Source organism: Nicotiana tomentosiformis, chromosome 7 (assembly GCF_000390325.3).
Source record: "Nicotiana tomentosiformis chromosome 7, ASM39032v3, whole genome shotgun sequence".
Lineage (NCBI taxonomy): Eukaryota > Viridiplantae > Streptophyta > Magnoliopsida > Solanales > Solanaceae > Nicotiana > Nicotiana tomentosiformis.
This window is the reverse complement of record NC_090818.1, coordinates 63,381,116-63,399,387: the sequence shown is the minus strand read 5'-3', so window position 1 is coordinate 63,399,387 and position 18,272 is coordinate 63,381,116. Positions and strand designations below refer to the sequence as shown.

Sequence of the window (18,272 nt, the reverse complement as noted above, 5' to 3'; positions counted from 1 at the left end):
ACACATATTTTAAATGAGAAGGAAGTTCTTTGAGTTCAATTTTTAATGGAACTCTTTGTGAGACTTTCTCATTTTCTGACTCTTTTTCTAGTATTTCAGCTTGTTCTCTAATTATGGGGTTATCATCACTTATGGTACCTGACCTAGCCAAACATCTCTCCAATGAATCAGTAATTAACTGATTATCTTTGTATTCGTCTACAAGGTCATCTAGCAAGTCAATTAAAAACAAGGTGATGATGACTCATCCCCAGAAAATTTCATCATTTTCTTCATGTCAAAAATTACTCTTTCCTCATCAACTCGCAATATTAATTGTCCTTGATGAACATCAATAACTGCTCTCCTTGTTGCGAGAAATGGTCTACCTAAAATTAATGGTACCTCAGTATTTTCTTCCATTTCAAGCACTATAAAATCTACTGGGAATACAAATTTGTCAACTCTAACAAGGATATTTTCAATAATTCCTTTTGGTCTCTTAGTACTTTGATCAGCTAATTGAAGAGACACACCAGTATCTTTCATTTCACCAAGTTCTAATTTCTTGAAAATTGAAAAGGGCATTAGATTTATTGAAGCACCTGAATCACATAACGCCTTTTCAAAATGAGCACCTCCCACGGTACAAAGAATTGTAAAACTTCTCGGATCACCAAGTTTCTGAGGGAGCTTATTTTGAAGTATAGCACTACATTTTTCTGTAAGCTTAACCATTGAAATTTCTTCCAATTTTCTTTTACTTTACAAAATTTGCTTAAGAAATTTAGCATATGAACGCATTTGCGTCAAAGCATCTGTGAAAGGTATGTTAATGTAAAGTTGCTTCAAAACATCTAGAAACTTTGAAAATTGTTTGTCAAGCTTTTCTCTTTTTATCTTTTGGGGAAAGGGGAGAGGTACAGAGTGAGGATTTGTTATCAATTCATTTTCTTGTACATTTTTCCCTTTATTCTTTTGTTCTTTTGGAAACTTAGGTTCCATTTTATTCTCACCTTCATTTACCTTTTTCACTTCTTGTGGCTTTCCTTCTTTATCTCCATATGGATCATCAAGAAATTAACCTGATCGTAGAGAGATGGATTTGAGGTGTTCTTTTGGATTTTTCTCAGTGTTGCTTGGTAGAGCACCTTGAATTTGTCCAGACATGAGGGTCGCTAATTGGCTTACCTGAATTTTCAAATTCTTGATAGTTGAATGTTGACTTTCAACCTTCTCGTCAGTAGCCTTAATGAATTTGTACATCATGTCTTCAAGGCTTTGTTGATGAGCTCTTTGAGGTTGCTGCTGATATTGTTGAAAATTTTGTTGCCCTCTATTTTGATTTTGAAAACCATATGGTCCATGTACCTGCTGCTTTTGATTAAAAAATCTTTGAGGATTTTCAGTACCATTAGAATTACTCCATTGAAATCTTGGATGTTTTTGTGCCATGGGACTACCGAATGAGTAATTATTTCTATAACCAATCACATTTACTTGTTCCTCATTTTGTGTTGAAGCTTGGCATTCATGATTCAGATGATTACCTTGACAAACATCACAATTCTCAAGTTGGGATGATGAGTGAGCACCTACCTGAAAAGCCTCCATTTTTTGTGTTAAGGTCGCAATTTGTTGTGTCAATGAATTCAACGCTTCAACTTGATTTACTCCAGTTCTTTTTTTTGATAATCATTCTGTATGAAGACCATTGAAAAATATTTTTCGAAATTTTATTAAGCAATTGCATTGCTTCTGTAGTAGTTTTTCCCATTATTGATCCTCCTGATGCTGCATCAATTACATTTCTAGCAGAGGATTTAAGACCGTGATAGAAAATATATAAAATATCAGGGTCTTGGATACCATGATGTGGGCATTTTATTAACATTGCTGCTAAACTTTTCCATGCCTGGTATACAAATTCAGTATCTGTCTATATAAAATTATTGATTTCTTGCTTCAATTTAATTGTTTTTGCAGGTGAAAAATATTTATTAAGAAATTTTTGGGCCATTTGGTCCCATGTTGTAATGGAACCTTTAGGCAGGCTTCGCAGCCATGTTTTGGCTTCACCTTTTAATGAAAAAGGTAAAAGCCGCACCTGATAGCATCTGTTGTAACTCCATTGTACCTGCAAGTTTTGACTAATTCAAGAAAATCAATTAGATGGGTGTGAGGATCTTCACTTGCATCACCAACAAACTGACATGATTGTTGAATGGTTTGAATCAAGCCTGTGCGGATTTGGCCTTGCTGCAATTGGTGGTCTCCTCACACTTGATTCTCCTTCAAAATAATTTGGCCTTGCATAATCACGGAGTATTCTATCACGTCGTGGTGCCACCTCATCACACTGCTCTTCTACTTGATGTGGTGGAAGTTGGTTATTGAGTTCTTCGTTATCCATTTCCTCTGATGTGAAAATTTGAGATCGTGAGGTTTGTTCTTTTCGCAACAACCATAAGGATTTTTCAATTTCAGGATCGTAATCGACTAGTTCTCTAGAAGAGGAACGGGTCATACACTTTCTGAAATTTCTGCAGAAAAGTTAAAATAATTAGACAAAAAAATCTCAAATTAGTAGTAAAATAATTAATCTGTAGTAGACTTTAGCCAATCCCCGGCAACGGCGCCAAAACTTTGACGAGTGTCTAGCGTATATAAAATTCTAACTCGTACTCTGTCAAATAATAGTATAGAAAGATATCGAACCCACAGAGATTGGTTTATCTATTCTACAGACGTTTCTTGTTTTAATTACTATTTGAGAAAATTAGAAAGAGTTGAGTTCTAAATTAACTAACTAAAAATGCATGAATAGAGCAATAAAAAATATTTTATTTTTCACAAATATAATAAAAATGTGTTGGGATCTTAACTTCACTTAATATTTCTATTATATAATAGAATTATTATTCTTCAATTTCTATTTCTCAAGAATGTATAAATGCCTCTCACGATTATAAAAATATATTATTATTTAAGTTGAATAATTAATTGCACTCCTCTAGGTTATACAAATTAATTTTTAAACTAGTAATATTGAAGAACCGGAAATATATGATTGAACTAAAACTCGCTCTTGTTAGTAAGTCCCTTTCGGTTACCCTACTTGTTATAACTGATTATTACACTATTCGCCTCTCTCGATTACAAATAAGTGTAAAATTAATTATAACATAAAAGAGAGATGTTACTGAATAAATATTACTAACATTTATCAATACTACACTTAACTGTAATATTTCTTCCACATCTCTCGATTATAAAATTAATAAATAGTTAATATGTAGTACAAGATAGATAGATGTTATTAAATTAAATAACGTCTAACTGTAAAAGCAGATAAAAGTTAAATAAATTTTAGCTCAAGCATGTGAATTTGAAGAATAATATCTACTATTATATAGAAATATTAAGATCCGTCTTTCTCCCAACACAAGAAAAATTACTCCATACTGGAATTAGTACTAACAATAAAAATATTCTTGTCCATTAAATAAAAAAATAGAAAGAAATATTTAAGAAGAATAATTTTCCCTATTTAATTAAAAGCAGGAACTAGAATAATTTCCTACACTAGAATTTATTTAGAAACAACAACTAAACCACTATTGTGATTTACAAGAAAAGATAACTCGATACTTGTGAAAGAAATAAAATAGAGAAGCTTATTTAACAATTTAGATTCAGACTTCTAGCTCTAAGCTTTCTCTCTACTGCGATGCTCTCCTCTGATTGGGCACCATCTTCTTAAATAAGAAAATTTCATGATGACTTCTCGATTTGGTGCTAGATTTCCATGGCAAATCTAGATTTTGCATTTGCAGATATGAGAATTCGAATTCCCGATTTGGTGCTAGATTTCCATTGCAAATCTAGATTTTGAATTTGCAGAGATGAGAATTCTGTCATTCTAAGTTTAGATTTCATCATGACAAATCGAGACTTGGTGCATTGTCACGGCAGTAATGAATCATAGCTCGATCCTACACTTCTTTGCTGTATTTTTCTTGAATTTTTTTTTCATGTTGCGCACAACAATTCTTCTATAATTATTCCTGCAAAATAAAGTTAAAAATATGGAGGAAACATGATAATTTATTTATTTTTATGAGAGAAATTATGTGGTTAGCATCTGGTAAAATGCACTTATCAGTTTCTTCGGTGATAAAGCAAATATACCTCCACGCCTCCTCACCTCGATCTCCTTGTATGGAGGCTTTTTCGACCTTAAAGTCGTTATCTATGGAGCAGCCTCCGGGGATAAACTCTTTGAGAGGAGGTGCTGGGGTTACTATCGTAAGGGCAACCTTGGTATCTGCGGTCGGGGTAGATATTGAAGGAGCAGTATTTTTAGGCACCGATTTTGAGATTTTGACTATCTTTATCTGGGAATATGAAGGTTATAAGGCTGATATAAAGATTGACATGAAAATTTGAAGGTCTAGCTTGAAAATTTAAAGACAAAGTATGAAGATCTATAGATTGAAGATGAAGAAATGAAGATGTGAAGAACAATTTGTGAAGATTTGAGAGAATGATGAACAAGTAAAAAATTCGAGGGTAACTCAAGAAGATTCGAAATCAGAAAGTAAAAAGGTGAAAAAAGGAAACTGCAGCTTTTATAGGAGGAAAATAATTAATGTGTGACGTTTCGCATTCGATGCCCACCGGTGATAAGTTGGTATTTTACCCACTTATCTCTTCTTGATACTTAGGCTTTTGTATGATTATGTTGTGAAACTAAGACATTTATTGAGGTTTATTGGTATATTTCAGGTATCAAGTGATTTAGAAGTGATAGTGAAGAAACCAAGTGAAAACGAGTCAAAAAGAAGCTAAAATGGACAAAGAAAATCTGCCCGGTGAATTACCCTTCGCGAACGCGAAGCATCGGGACAACAAGCCTTCGGGAACGCGAGATACTCTACACAAACACGAAGAAGGAGGAAGCCAACCTTTGCGAACGCAAAGGTATAAACGCGAACGCGATGAAGCAGGAGACAAACCTTCGCAAACACGAAGGAGATATCGCAAACTCGAAAGAAGCAAAAATCAAACCTTCGCGAACGCGAAGTACTGTTCGCGAACGCGAAGAAGAAACTGGGCGGAAAAACTGGACAGTTCTGGAATTTCATAATTTTGACGCCAAACCATTTAATACACGACTTGGCTCATTTGTAATTGGACAATCTTATCTTGGAACATCTTTTGGCTTATTTTCAATGCATATACTAGAGAGGACAAGTTTTGGAAGCTAGGGTTCTTGCACACACACTTGGATTTTGAAGATTTGAAGCTTTTGGTTGAGAATTTCTTACTCCTTTATGCTCATTTCTTCATTTCCTTACTTTGTATTGTATATCTAAGTATGTAGTATTTATTTCCAACACTTGAATCTTGTTTATGAAAATATTCATATTTAAAGTGTGGATTAAATACCTTGTTGTGCTTATGTGTTGAACGATTTTTATTTATTATGAAGCGAGTTATTGTTTCTTTAATTATTCTTGTTCTTAAATATTTCCAAAAGGATTAGCTAACCCTAGGACTCGCCCATTCACTTCGGATTAATTTTGGAAAAAATAATTCGGGGTTGGAAAAGATTAATTAACAAGAACTTGAGGAGTTAACCCTCACTTTATAGATTCTACCTAGGGATAGGAATGAACTACTTGTAGCCATATTCGGGTGTGCTTAATCTCTTAATTATTTTAGGAATAATTCAATTAGGAAGTCTTGTTAGTCTTCGAGAGAAACTAATATAGAATTATTATCCGAAGCTAATAAATAATAAATTCATTCATATTTATAAAATTGTAAAATATATTAGATCGTTACTTGAGTGTAAATTCCGATGCACCCATGCTTGTAGCCATTGATCATTTTACTTGCTTTCTAGGTTAGTTTACGTTTTCGCATTTAGCTATAATATTTTTTCAACAATCATTCTAAGTGTTTGGCATTGCATAATCAGTGATAATTCTCTTACATTCATAATCGCCTACATATTGTTCTCTGTGGGATTCGACCCCGACTCATAGTTGGGTAAATTATATTGCATGCGACCGTATTCATTTACTTTTTAGTAGTGAATTTGGACGTTATCAACCGGGGATGGTCAAACGACAGCTGACACGTGTCCTAAATCAGAACGACGCGATTGATGGGACGTTTCGTTGACTCGTCAACCCGTTTGTGGCGTATGGAGGAAGGAACCGGGGCCAGTTAATCACTTCTCGTGGTTTCTATAAATCTGCTCTCCGAAAAGTGAGGGAACTATATGTGTGCGGGTAAAATCGGGGATAAAGTTATCCCGATTTCCCGGAAAAGAAACGAGAGGACAGCGTGACCCGATATGGCCTCGGGTAATGCCGAGGGCTCCCACATATCAGAGCCCAGGGAGGACGAATGGTGCGCCAAGAATCGGACAACCAAGCATGAGAAGAATTGATCTCGAGCAAAGTAAAGAACCGAGGCTAAGGGAAAGAAAGTTAGACAGAACAAATGAGAGGCCAAAATATCCTCCCTTAACCGGATATTACGGCACAAATGTCACTCGATATCAACTGCCTATCACTATTTACTAGAAGAGAAAGACTTTTACCTTATTTAGACTTGTACTAGGATTGAAAATCCCTTACTATATAAAGGGGAGAACCTTTTATCTTTAAGATTACCATTGGCACGCATACCAAAGCTATAAAGTCAATTTTTGTTCTCTAATTACTATTCAAAGTGTTCTTGTACTGCTTATTTATTTAGTTGCAACTGAGCCCGATTCGAGGGCTTAATCGGAACTAACTTTCAGTGTTCGTCATAAAGCTAGGCCTAATCATCTATCGTGTTCGATTTGATCGTTTTTGTTTTCCTTCAATTCAATTATTTGTTGTTCTTAGATCATTCATGTTAAATTAAAGGGGAACTTTCAGAAATGACTACCTTTTAAGGAGATATTTTAACAATCCGTAGCTATATATTATGTATTTATATTTCGTAGAAAATTTTTTACTGTATAAAGGGGAGAACCTTTTATTTTTAAGATCACTGTTGGCACGCATACCAAAGCTATAAAGTCAATTTTTATTCTCTAATTACTATTCAAAGTGTTCTTGTGATGCTTATTTATTTAGTTGCAACTAAGCTCGATTCGAGGGCTTAATCAGAACCAACTTTCATTGTTCGTCATAAAGCTAGGCCTAATCATCTATCGTGTTCGGTTTGATTATTTTTGTTTTCCTTCAATTTAATTATTTATTGTTCTTAGATCATTCGTGTTAAATTAAAGGGAAACTTTCAGAAATGACTACCTTTTAAGGAGTTTTTAACAATCCGTAGCTATATATTATGTATTTATGTTTCGTAGCTAGTTTTGGATAATTTGTTGTATTTGAGTGTATACACTGTTAAGCTATATTTTTTATTTTTTTTGCGTGTATTTGAGTGTATTTGAATACACTATCCAACTGTATCCAACCTTATTTGATGTGGCAAGATTGAACATATTCGACTATATTTGAATATATTTACACTTAAATGACGAAATGAAGAATACAGTCAAATTCGATCAAATCTCTGACGAAAATACAAATACACTATGTTAGAAAAGAAGAATACAATCAAAACAATTCAGATCTTGGGAGAAATATATTATACAATTGTATTTACAATAAAAATGAAGAATATATTCAAATCCTGTTAAAAATTAACTATATTTAACTAAAAAATAATGAATACAGTCTGATCTTCCACGAGAATATAAAATACATTATATTTAAAATGGAGAATGCAATCAAACCGCATCGGATCTCTGGCGAAAATTCAAAATATAATTTAGATCTCTGATGAAAATAAAAAAATACACTGTATTTATACAACGATTTTCCGACGTGAAAGGCAATGAAGAAGAAAGAGGCGACTTCTTTTTCCGGCGTAAAAAGTAGTGGTGGAGGAATAAGTCTCAGGTCAAACGAATACACTCATATGTGAGATACAAATAAGGAGAAGAAGCCATGGATTCTGGCATCTCCGTTAGATCCACATCAAGTGACGCCTCTGATCTTCCTCCTCCATTATTTTCGCCGCCGCTAATAGATTGATGGCAACTTCGTGATTTTAGATCTGGATTTGACGGTGGGTGGCAACAGTATTTAAGGGTGATTCGCGGTGAAGGGGGTATAAGGCGGAGGGTGGTGATGTGTGGGGAAGAGAAAAAGAGGTGGTTGTTTAGTGGGGCTCCGTAGCCTCCGCCGGAGAAGACGGTCGGCGATGACTTCTTTGCTGCCAAGGGAGAAGAGAGAGGGAAAATAGCCTTACTTCTTCTTGAAAGAACCTACTTTGATACTCCGTAGCACTCCGCCGGAGGTGCAGCCATCTCGAATCTTTTTAAGGTATTAGCCTTGCTTGAAAGAACCTACTTTAATACCAATTATTATTTTAGGACGCACCTTGACACAAGAGGGGGAGGACTGAATTGTATTTTGCCAGATTTTCGCATGTTAAAGAACCTGGTTCTTTTACCTAAGAATTTCAGACACAAACATAAAATAAAGTACAAAAATTAAACAACACAATAATTTTTACGTGGAAAACTTATTTGCTCAAAAGAGTAAAAACCACGACCTATCTTCGCAGGATTTGCCTCAAGATTTTATTAACTTTTAAGAGATATTGTAGATTACAACTCAATAACCCAGGGGATTAATTCTAGTACCTTAACCCGTACAATCAACCCAATTGTAGCTACCTCTTTCAAGACTATAAACTCTAGCCTAGAAAGCTAACCAAATTCTTCAAATTTGATAACCTAATAATAGTATTTTAAAGACGAGAGTGTAAGGTGGAGCGTTTTGCTTATTGCGAGGGGAGGCTTATACCCCGAGACATAAACCATAAGCCCCATGAATTTTTAATTTTTTTATTTATAAATTGATAAAATAGCACAATAACACAAAAATTGACGGTGGCTGGCAATAGTATTTAAGGGTGATTCGCGGTGAAGGGGGTATAAGGCGGAGGGTGGTGATGTGTGGGGAAGAGAGAAAGAGGCGGCTGTTTAGTTGGGCTCCGTAGCACTCTGCCGGAGAAGACGATCGGCGGTGACTTCTCTACTGCCGAGGGAGAAGAGAGAGGAAAAAGGAGAGAGAGTTTAGAGAGAAGAGAGAAATAGGGTTGAGAGAAAAGATTATTCAGTGGAATAACTCTGTGTATTTGGTATCAGCTATGATGGGTAACTTGAAAATTTATTGTAGCTATGAAAAATAATTAAATTAAAAGGTAACTATGATCCATTAATAGCTCTTAGATTTAGCTATGGCAGGTAAATTTTCCTATATTAAATCACATATCTTTTAAACCACGTATAAATTCAATTGTTGTTCATTTTAAGGGTAAACAAACCCCAAAGTGAACTATGATAGGATATCTGTTCTCCTACAAGGTATATCTTGACTATCTTTTGAACGCGAGTATGATGTGAAAATATCAACTTCTTAAATAGTTCATTAGGGACCATACTCGAATGCTATGAATGACCTCAAGGTATATTATTTCGCCTTTAGGGCAATTCCTATTATAAAAAATAGTTCAGAAGTTGGAACTCGTTTGTGAAAAAGTTTAAAGAGAAATTTTGTTGTAGAATAGACTCTCGAGGCTGGACATCAAGTTCTTGTGCTTCAGCATTGCTCCTGCCTACCCTGATGATCCAAGATTGTACACTACTATAGTCTATAGGTGATGACTTGAAGTCCCTTTATCACGAAATTGAAGTGTCAAAAGCTACAGGGGAACTTTCGACCATCCCCAGAGGAATAAGATAAAACCTGCAACAAAGAGAGAAGAGACGAAGTCTGCAAACGTTGTTCAGGCTGTCACGAAGGCACCAGAGAGAAGGTAACTTAAAATCAGGGGACTAATCAATTCTCACCTTTCAACAGACATGAAGAAGCACATGGGTCTTATTTGACTTGAAACTTGTTTCATAAATTGACAATTCAGGATTCTTTCTTTAATTGAATGGAAAGAAAGCAGGTTTGAATGTTGCAATATTCAAGAGACAGATGTTAGAGGTAAGTGCTTGTCTTATTAGATGCAAGTATATGCTTAATACCACAAAAAAGGAAAAAAGAGAAGAAAGATTGATAAGGAAGTTGAAGGCAAAAAGAATCATTCTATTTTTTCTTGCCTCATCATTTAAGCTGCATCAACCTCAAGATAGAAGAGTCATATAAATCAATTTTGAGATTAAAAAAAACTAGTATATTATACATTACATCATATTCCCAGTTGCAGGGAAATACCAAATACCAACTGACTACTTGAAACAAAGATAGTTCGGTTTTTCACCTCCACACAGGCACAGACTTTACAGCATCTCCTCTCTATGGAACCACAAGCGGCAATTACGTCAAATATTGCTCTAAGATAAATAGCTCCTGCGATTCCATGATCAAACACATATCTTGCTCTGTGATGTTTTCTCGCTAACAAAATTATTTGATATCAACTTCTGTTAATGCTTGGAGTTTTAAAGTTTCTATTCTGCATCTTCAGTCCCCTAGAAGCTTCTGTTTTTTGGATGTGTTCATGTAAGGCCTTATGATCCACTCGGTTTGAGCTTCATCCTGATCCATCGTTCCTAGTTTTATCTACAGAAAGGAAACAAGTAACTTGATCAGACACGACAGATGTAACGCTGATCAAGACTTTCAGCAAAACCAAAAGCTATCACATGATCCTAACATAGCACGAAAGCTGTACATTATGTAATTGATATTCAATAAAGAGACAGCACAAGCACTTGGAAACATGCTATGGAAGAAAATCATGCATCTCGATGAGGCCATTATGTTCGACCATATTATACTTTAAAATCATGCATCTCAATGAGGCCATTATGTTCGACCATGTTATACTTTAAAATGGAGAAAATGATCTATTTAGAATCAGAAACTGACAGGCACACAAAAGTTGAACTACACTGTAACAAGTAAATAGTATGAAGCGCTACTATTATCTTACATCAAATCATAAAATCAAATAGGATCTAAATTATAGAACTTTCAGAGATTAGAGGTTGATTATTATTATCTGGCACCAAATCAGAGAGTTGTGAAAAAAGAAATATCAAACTGTGGAAGAAAGCAGGGTATGGTCTTTCCTAACTTCCACCCTCCTCCACAGTATCAATTTCAGGCGCCGAGTCTTTAAGACCAAAACAATGCTGTTAACTAATATGACAAATTTCAAAAACAAGAAAAATCACAGATTAATAAACTCAATGGAGATAAGGGTCCAATATCACTATAGTCTAGTTACTTGATATCCATTATCATGATACATATACAAGAACCTGCAGCACTTTTTTTCTTTTTTTATCATTCCGAATTTTTCTAAAAGGAATATGTAGATATGAAAGATGATGCCCCCTCCAACAAGGAAAATTGTATAGACATGTCGGTCTGCTAATAACTTAGTGGGCGTTTGGACACAAGAATTGTAAAATTTCAAAATAGGGGGAAAAAATTTTCAAGTGAAAATGGTATTTGAAATTTAGAGTTGTGTTTGGACATTAATATAATTTTGGGTTGCTTTTGAAGTTTTGTGAGTGAAAATTTTGACAAAACAGCTTTTTGTAGTTTTTCAAATTTTCGAAAATTTCCAAAATGCATCTTTAAGTGAATTGGAAATTTTATGAACAAACGCTGATTTCGAAAAAAAGTGAATGTTTTTTGGAAAAAAGGGAAATTTCTTATGTCCAAACGAGCTCTTAGATAAGCAATATAACAGTGTTTCAGAATTATACATAAACACGGATGCAGACAAGAATGATGAATCAAGTCTCATTTGAATTATGGTTACCTGGTAAAGCCGTAGTTCAAATCGAGGACCAACCTCTTTCAGCTCAATTGATTTTGGACCTCCGTGCTTTTCATAGATGTGATGTCTGCATGTTTCAATCAAATTTAGTACAAAGCAAGGAGGAAAAGATGTTGTATATTTGGCAAATGATCAAAACTTAACCTCCTTTTCAACTATCCTCTCTGTCAATCAGAAAAGACCCTTTCCCTCTAATGCTTAGGTCTATATAAAAGGTTCTTTGACAACAGAAGGGATAGCCTAGTGGTAAGGACCCTCCACCTTTCTATTTGTTAGGATATTTCAGGCAAATCCATGTACACCACCATGACAGAAATAAACAAAGGTTAACGATTTTCTAAAAGATTCACTATGCTAAGCTTGTTGGAACAAAAATGTAGAATCTAATGACTGAAACACAACTAAAAGAGACATCCCTTAAAGGATAGACTATGAAAAAGAAATAAAATGTTACCAAAAAGAAAAAAGAATAGAACATTACAAACAGAAGCCAGATATATATCTACTTGTTTAAGGATAGCCAGTGCCAAAGATACACTTTACAAGCTTCATTCTGCTCGTATGACACCATTAATTTTCAAGTAATTTAACTACTACGAACAAGAATCTAACCTGAATGAAATATAGTCTGACTGGTTAGCAAATGTGATAATACGTTTTGTATCAGGCTTGGGCACTGGAAACAAATGCTTTAGGATGTTAACTGTCCTCTCACCAAGCTGCATGATCAAAATATCCCTGGTTAGCATAGAACAGTATATAAGATGCCACACTAAGAGCCCGTTTGGATGGGCTTATTTTAAGTGACTTTTAAGCCAAAATAGCTTTTAAGCATATTTTGGCTTTTGGCTTGTTTTTGTCATTTTAGCTTACAAACAAGTGCTTAAAAGCACTTTTTTACTCTGTCCAAACACTACAAAATGGCTTAAAAGCACTTAAAATAAGTCAATCCAAACGGGCTCTAAGAATACAAAGACTCCAGACATTCATATATAATTAAAACTTCTAGGATTGATTGTTTGCAGATATAAGCGACCAAATTAAAACCTCTTGATGTCAATATGTCACCAACTGGGAGCCACTGAGAAGCTATAAACTTTGATATGGAGATAACATAGAATTCTTGTTTCTTTTGTTAATATGTCTAGCAAGTCCATTGGAAATGCATAAAAAAAATGATCGGTTTTACTATTCGTCAAAAAAAGGATGTTAGGTATAACCTTTGTTGAAAATTTGTCAAAAATCAGATGTGGGTATGCCTCAGGCATGGTTCCAATAGATTTTTTGTCCTTTATGTCATGTCTCGTGACCTGCATGAAAATGGTTAAATGAGGACATCATCTGCAACTCTTCACAGCCAGCAGAAGACTTCTGAACTATATAAGGTAAGAATAAGACCACTTACCACATTGAGCAATCCAAAGTAAGCAGTTGGACCAAATGGCAGATGGCTAATGATAATACCATCAGGCACACCACGATGCTCGTGGACCAAAATTACATCTGTAAAATCATGAGCTCGGCAGGTTTCAATTATTTCTGATATAACCTGAAAAAGGGGAAAAAAAGAGACTAAAATAAAAACACATAATAAATGTATAAAACAGGGCTAGATACTTATGCAAGTACATAAAAGTAATTAAATGCTTAAGCCAAATCATTTTCCCACGTTGAAAAAAGAAACGTCCAGAAGACGAAGAGTCTATATTTTTTTCTTTACAAAAAGAAATATGTGATTTTATGAAGCAAAGACACAAAGCTGATACAGGTTACTTCAATTCCTTGCCTTTCATTTTCATATAATAGAATGGAGTAGCGACTATTAGAAATAAAACAACACAAAAAAGAAAATGTCATAGAGAGACAGTAGAGAGAGCTGCCCAGTTGCCTATACTATTGGCTTGTCCCAAGAAATACTTAACCAAAGTGCCAAACCTTGTCAATTTTGTTTGTGATCAGTAAAACCTTGTAAAATAAACATGCCAATTGTAAAGTGTTCTCCAAAATGCCCCATTTTCTGCCAAGTATAACAGGAGATTGACATATAAAAAAACGGAGAGAGAGAGAGAGAGAGAGAGGATCCATCGTTCAAACTAGTATGTAGGAGGATCTGATCCAATTTCTTCCCTTTTATCTTGATGTTCCTTTATTTTTAGATAACAGGGGTATCCCACTTGCTTGTGTGCACCTCAACTAATCCACTAGATGAGTCGAATGAGTCCACTAGTCCATCAATTAAACTCGATAGAACACTCAAGTGAGGGAAGTCACAATCCATTGAATAAGATCGGCTCAAGGTGATGCCTAACTCTATCCACCAGGGCTTGCTTACAAATGGGAAGAAATCACGTAAGGTATTTGCTCTGATGGGATTTGAACCTTGATCTCCCATGTCCATTCCTTACTGCTAGGCCACACCCTTGGGTGCTGATCTTCCCTATTTTATGCTCAGTAGAACAACGGACTAACATGGAAATGGGAAGTAAAACAAGGGACAGAAGATCAATCTCAAACTGTAACATTCAAGATTCTGATTTGTTTTCTTCCCACCAAAGAGGAAGGATTATATTAACAGATTTCTCAAAAATCATAGTGATATTACATCTTATTGTAAGATATAATCATATTCCCAAGTCCCAACCACATAAAGAGCCAAGGTTAAAGGAAGTGAGGAACAGTATCAAAATTGAACTAGTATGCAACAGTGCAAAAAACAATTAGCTTTCTTAAATACACATTATCACTAACTAAATCTTCCCAAGTACAATGGAATTAAGTTTAAAGAAGGTCAAGTTTCAAGATGGAAAAGCGTCCAGTAAAGATTATTAAGCTGACTAAACCCCAGCATTAGGTTGAACATGGCCATATATATACAAATATGTACATATACAAATAAGTCTAAATTGTAATTTACACTAAAGGAACACCTCGTCCTATTCTTAGAGACAAATTAGTTCCAATTCTAAATATTATGAAACTCTTAAGCTATAATGCTCCAAAAGCCATCACTAGTTAACTCATAGTGCATTAAAGCATCAAACAAGAATAGACTTCACAATAGTAAACCAACCTGACCACCACGATTCATCCGCTGAGCATTAGGGAACACAATTTTTAATTCCTGTCTCCATACAACAACAGGGAAAAAATAAAGAAAAGGACAACAAGAGAAATTATTACCAAAACTATATTTCTCAAATAAATGACTTATAAAACAAAGAGTTGTTTAGATAGGTACACCAACCTTGACAAACTGAGTAAGAGGAGCACTAGGATTTCTTGAAGTGGTAAGCAAAATTTTGGGATCTTTTTCAGTTGCATTAGCATATTCATCATCAATAGTTGATCGAGGTACTGCATCAACATCATTAAAAAGGATAAAGGACTAGTCCTAGCAAGTACATAGCACGTACAACTCAACAAGTAACGTAATTGGAAACCACCTCATATCCATCTGGAACACTTATTTCAAAAAAACAAAGAGAAAGAAGGAGAGAGCGAGAGAGAGAGAGAGAGAGAGAGAGAGAGAGAGAGAGAGAGAGAGAGAGAGCATGACAAAAAATAAAGCATTAAAGGAACAATAACTATAAAGGTTATAGGTTCCAATAGAAACTTCCATTCCCCTACAACAAATCCTAAAGCATCCCTTGTTTTTTTTTCTTTTTCTTTTTTTCTTTTTTCAAATGGTTGATAAATCAAAATTGAGAACATGGAACTTCTCCTTTCTTCCATAAGGTCCACATAACCCCGGCGGACGACAGCAAACAACATGTATCTATGTTCACAAGGGACATTAACTTGTACCCTAGGAAGACACCACCCATTGAATGCCAAAACAACCAAAAAGTCCTGGCAACTTAGCAATGAAGCAGAATGAACTATAGTTGATTTTAGCCAAAAGGTGGAAAAAGGTATTTTAAGTCTGATACTACAAGCTGAAGAAAAAGGTGAGAAATGATCATCCACCACAGGACCAGAGAATATGATTTTGAAACATGAGATCCACCGAAGTGAGGAACAATAGGCAAAGGATATGGAGCAGAATATAGTGAAAGATGAAGAAAGAGCCATAGCAGGAATCAACTGGGTTCAAGAAAGGAAAAGGATCACAATATTGAATTTCTTTAACCACACAAGGTGCAGCTGTTAAGGAGATAGTTCATGTTTAATGTTTCTACAATTCCTTGGCTCTTCCCTGGCCTTGTGGTTTAGGATAACAATGACGTTAGGGAGCACTTTTCTAGTAAGTGAAGACATTCAAAGCACAAAGTGTAAGAGGCAAATCATATCTAATATCTAACGCATTTCACGACAGATCTAAGCTCTATAAAGGAGAAGTATGCCGAAATTTACATAGCTTCTCTATGATGGAGATTTGATTTTCATAGAACGTACTCTAATATTTTGACCTACTGATACTAAGACAAATTATAGGTAGAAGTAAAAGTGAATAATCATCCCTTTTCTCATGCATTTCCAGAATCTAATAATTTCTAGTTTATTTTATGTTTCATAGCCTTCCATCATCTGTCATACCACTCCTCATTGCTTCTCTCTTACCTTCTCTTTCATACTCTACAACTATAAAAATATTATATCACATATGAAGACCAAATAAATTCCTCTTCTTGGCATTCCGTTAAACAGACCAAATGTTCCACAATTTATAATCAACAAAGAACTATTTCTCCAAGCCTAATAGATGTTATATAAAAGTGCATAAAGTGGATGAAGTTTGAAGCTAGGATTTGAACCCTGATCTCCCATGATTCATTCCAGCTTCATTGTCCATTTAGTCACACTCTTGGTGTTAATACTCGCCAAAAAGCCATTTTTTGGCCTTCAAGTTATTTATATCAATCACTTTAAACAAATTCCAGTAAACATCGCACTTCTTTTCCTATACTAGACATCAAACCACTTTCATTCCCAATTCAATCAAGTATACCAAATAACCAAGACAAGTAGCAGGATCCTTAATCAGCCCTCTAAACTATAAAAAAACATGCAAAGGAAACATGGGCAAAAGCAAAAAGGAAGTTAGCATACCAGCAGTATTTTCATCTTCAAGGTCGATTTCTTTGCGAAGAGCAGCCTCTTCATTCCTGAGCTCAGTTGGAATGGGTTTTCCCTCTGAAATACCCAAAATCGTTAATAAAGAAGGTTAAAAAAAGAATTATATACAATTCAAAATTTTCTCGTTTATTCAGTGTGAAACCTAACCCTCCAAAGCTTCTTTGATTTTGCGTTTCTTCTCATAGAGCAAACGCTCTTTCCCTTCTAAGCTTTTCCTGTAAAGATACTCTCTTCGCAACCTAATGTTCCTTCTATGCATGGCTTAGAAGTCGTTTAAGAGATTTTCTATGGTAGTAGGGTTTAAGAGATTTTCTGGGAAGAAGAAAGGAGGGTTTTTCTGAGACGTTCAATGGGTTTGTATAATGGGCTTCGGTTTTGAATTTTCGATTATTTGGAGCCATGTTGAACTCGACTTGCAGATGGACCTTAGGTTGGATTGGGCTTCCCAATATATAAGCTAGGCCCAGTTATTGGCAAAGCATACTACTATATTAGCCTATTTCTATACTAGTCTCATGATATGCATTGCGCGTATACCCCATCTCAGTGGGTAATGTTTTAAAATAAAATACGTAAAAACTATTATTAAATAATGTACTGAATTTATAAATAAATTTTTAAGAATATGATTTTTTGAAAATGATAAAAATTAATTTTATTTAGTTAGATCAATAATCAATAAAGAAAAAAAATTGAAGTATAATTATTTATTTTTTTATTGTGATTAAGCCGTACCACCAATCCCACCCTTCCTTTTTGAAAGTTTCTTTCATTATCATTTATAATATATCATGATTTAATTTCTTAATTAATGTATGAAAGTAGAATATTTAAATTAAATCTTAATAATCTATTGCACATTAATTAGAAAATTTAGACAAGGTTAAGATTATAGTTTAAAAGGACCTGAGATTAAATTTTAAAGGTCTGTCACTTTGTCTACCTATTTAGTTGTTTGTTGATTTTGGATGTCTATCTATATCTCTATCTATCTATCTATCTATCGTGTATTAAAAGCATGAAGGTGCTTAGCGAAATGTCGTTCGCTTTTTTATCCTTTAAAAATAAATTTCACGTGGACAAAATAGTAATTCAGATTATTTTTCTAATATTTAGGACTTAGTCCTTATTTGAATTATGTATGAATTCTTAATATTTAGGAGTTCAAAATCAATTCAGATTTTACCTTATTTAAATTATTTTCTTATTTAAATTATTTATATAACTGTAATCATTCGATATTAAGTTCTTAATATGTAGTATCTTAACATCAACTAAAATTTTATTAATTAAAAGCTTTAATAAACTCACCCAACACATGCACGTTCCAT

At 34.5% G+C, this 18,272-nt stretch overlaps 2 protein-coding genes and 1 long non-coding RNA gene across 3 annotated transcripts; 1 reads left to right on the top strand and 2 right to left on the bottom strand.

Annotated features, from left to right (window-relative positions):
- Positions 1-222: 222 nt before the first annotated feature.
- Positions 223-717, bottom strand: LOC108947904 (uncharacterized). Its single transcript, XM_018776374.1, has one exon. It carries the CDS (start codon positions 715-717, stop codon positions 223-225), a length of 495 nt encoding a protein of 164 aa, XP_018631890.1.
- A 9,492-nt stretch (positions 718-10,209) lies between these two features.
- Positions 10,210-17,302, bottom strand: LOC104112296 (uncharacterized). The gene is made up of 9 exons (XM_009622175.4): positions 17,089-17,302; positions 16,915-16,998; positions 15,110-15,219; positions 14,936-14,986; positions 13,271-13,414; positions 13,086-13,175; positions 12,478-12,584; positions 11,848-11,932; positions 10,210-10,634 (listed from the first exon to the last, which is right to left on the bottom strand). Exons 1-9 carry the CDS (start codon positions 17,198-17,200, stop codon positions 10,536-10,538), a joined length of 882 nt encoding a protein of 293 aa, XP_009620470.1. The 5' UTR covers positions 17,201-17,302; the 3' UTR covers positions 10,210-10,535.
- LOC138896508 (uncharacterized) lies at positions 11,416-11,939 on the top strand. The gene is made up of 2 exons (XR_011409761.1): positions 11,416-11,467; positions 11,765-11,939. It is a non-coding gene; the product is annotated as an uncharacterized lncRNA (long non-coding RNA).
- Positions 17,303-18,272: the final 970 nt, after the last annotated feature.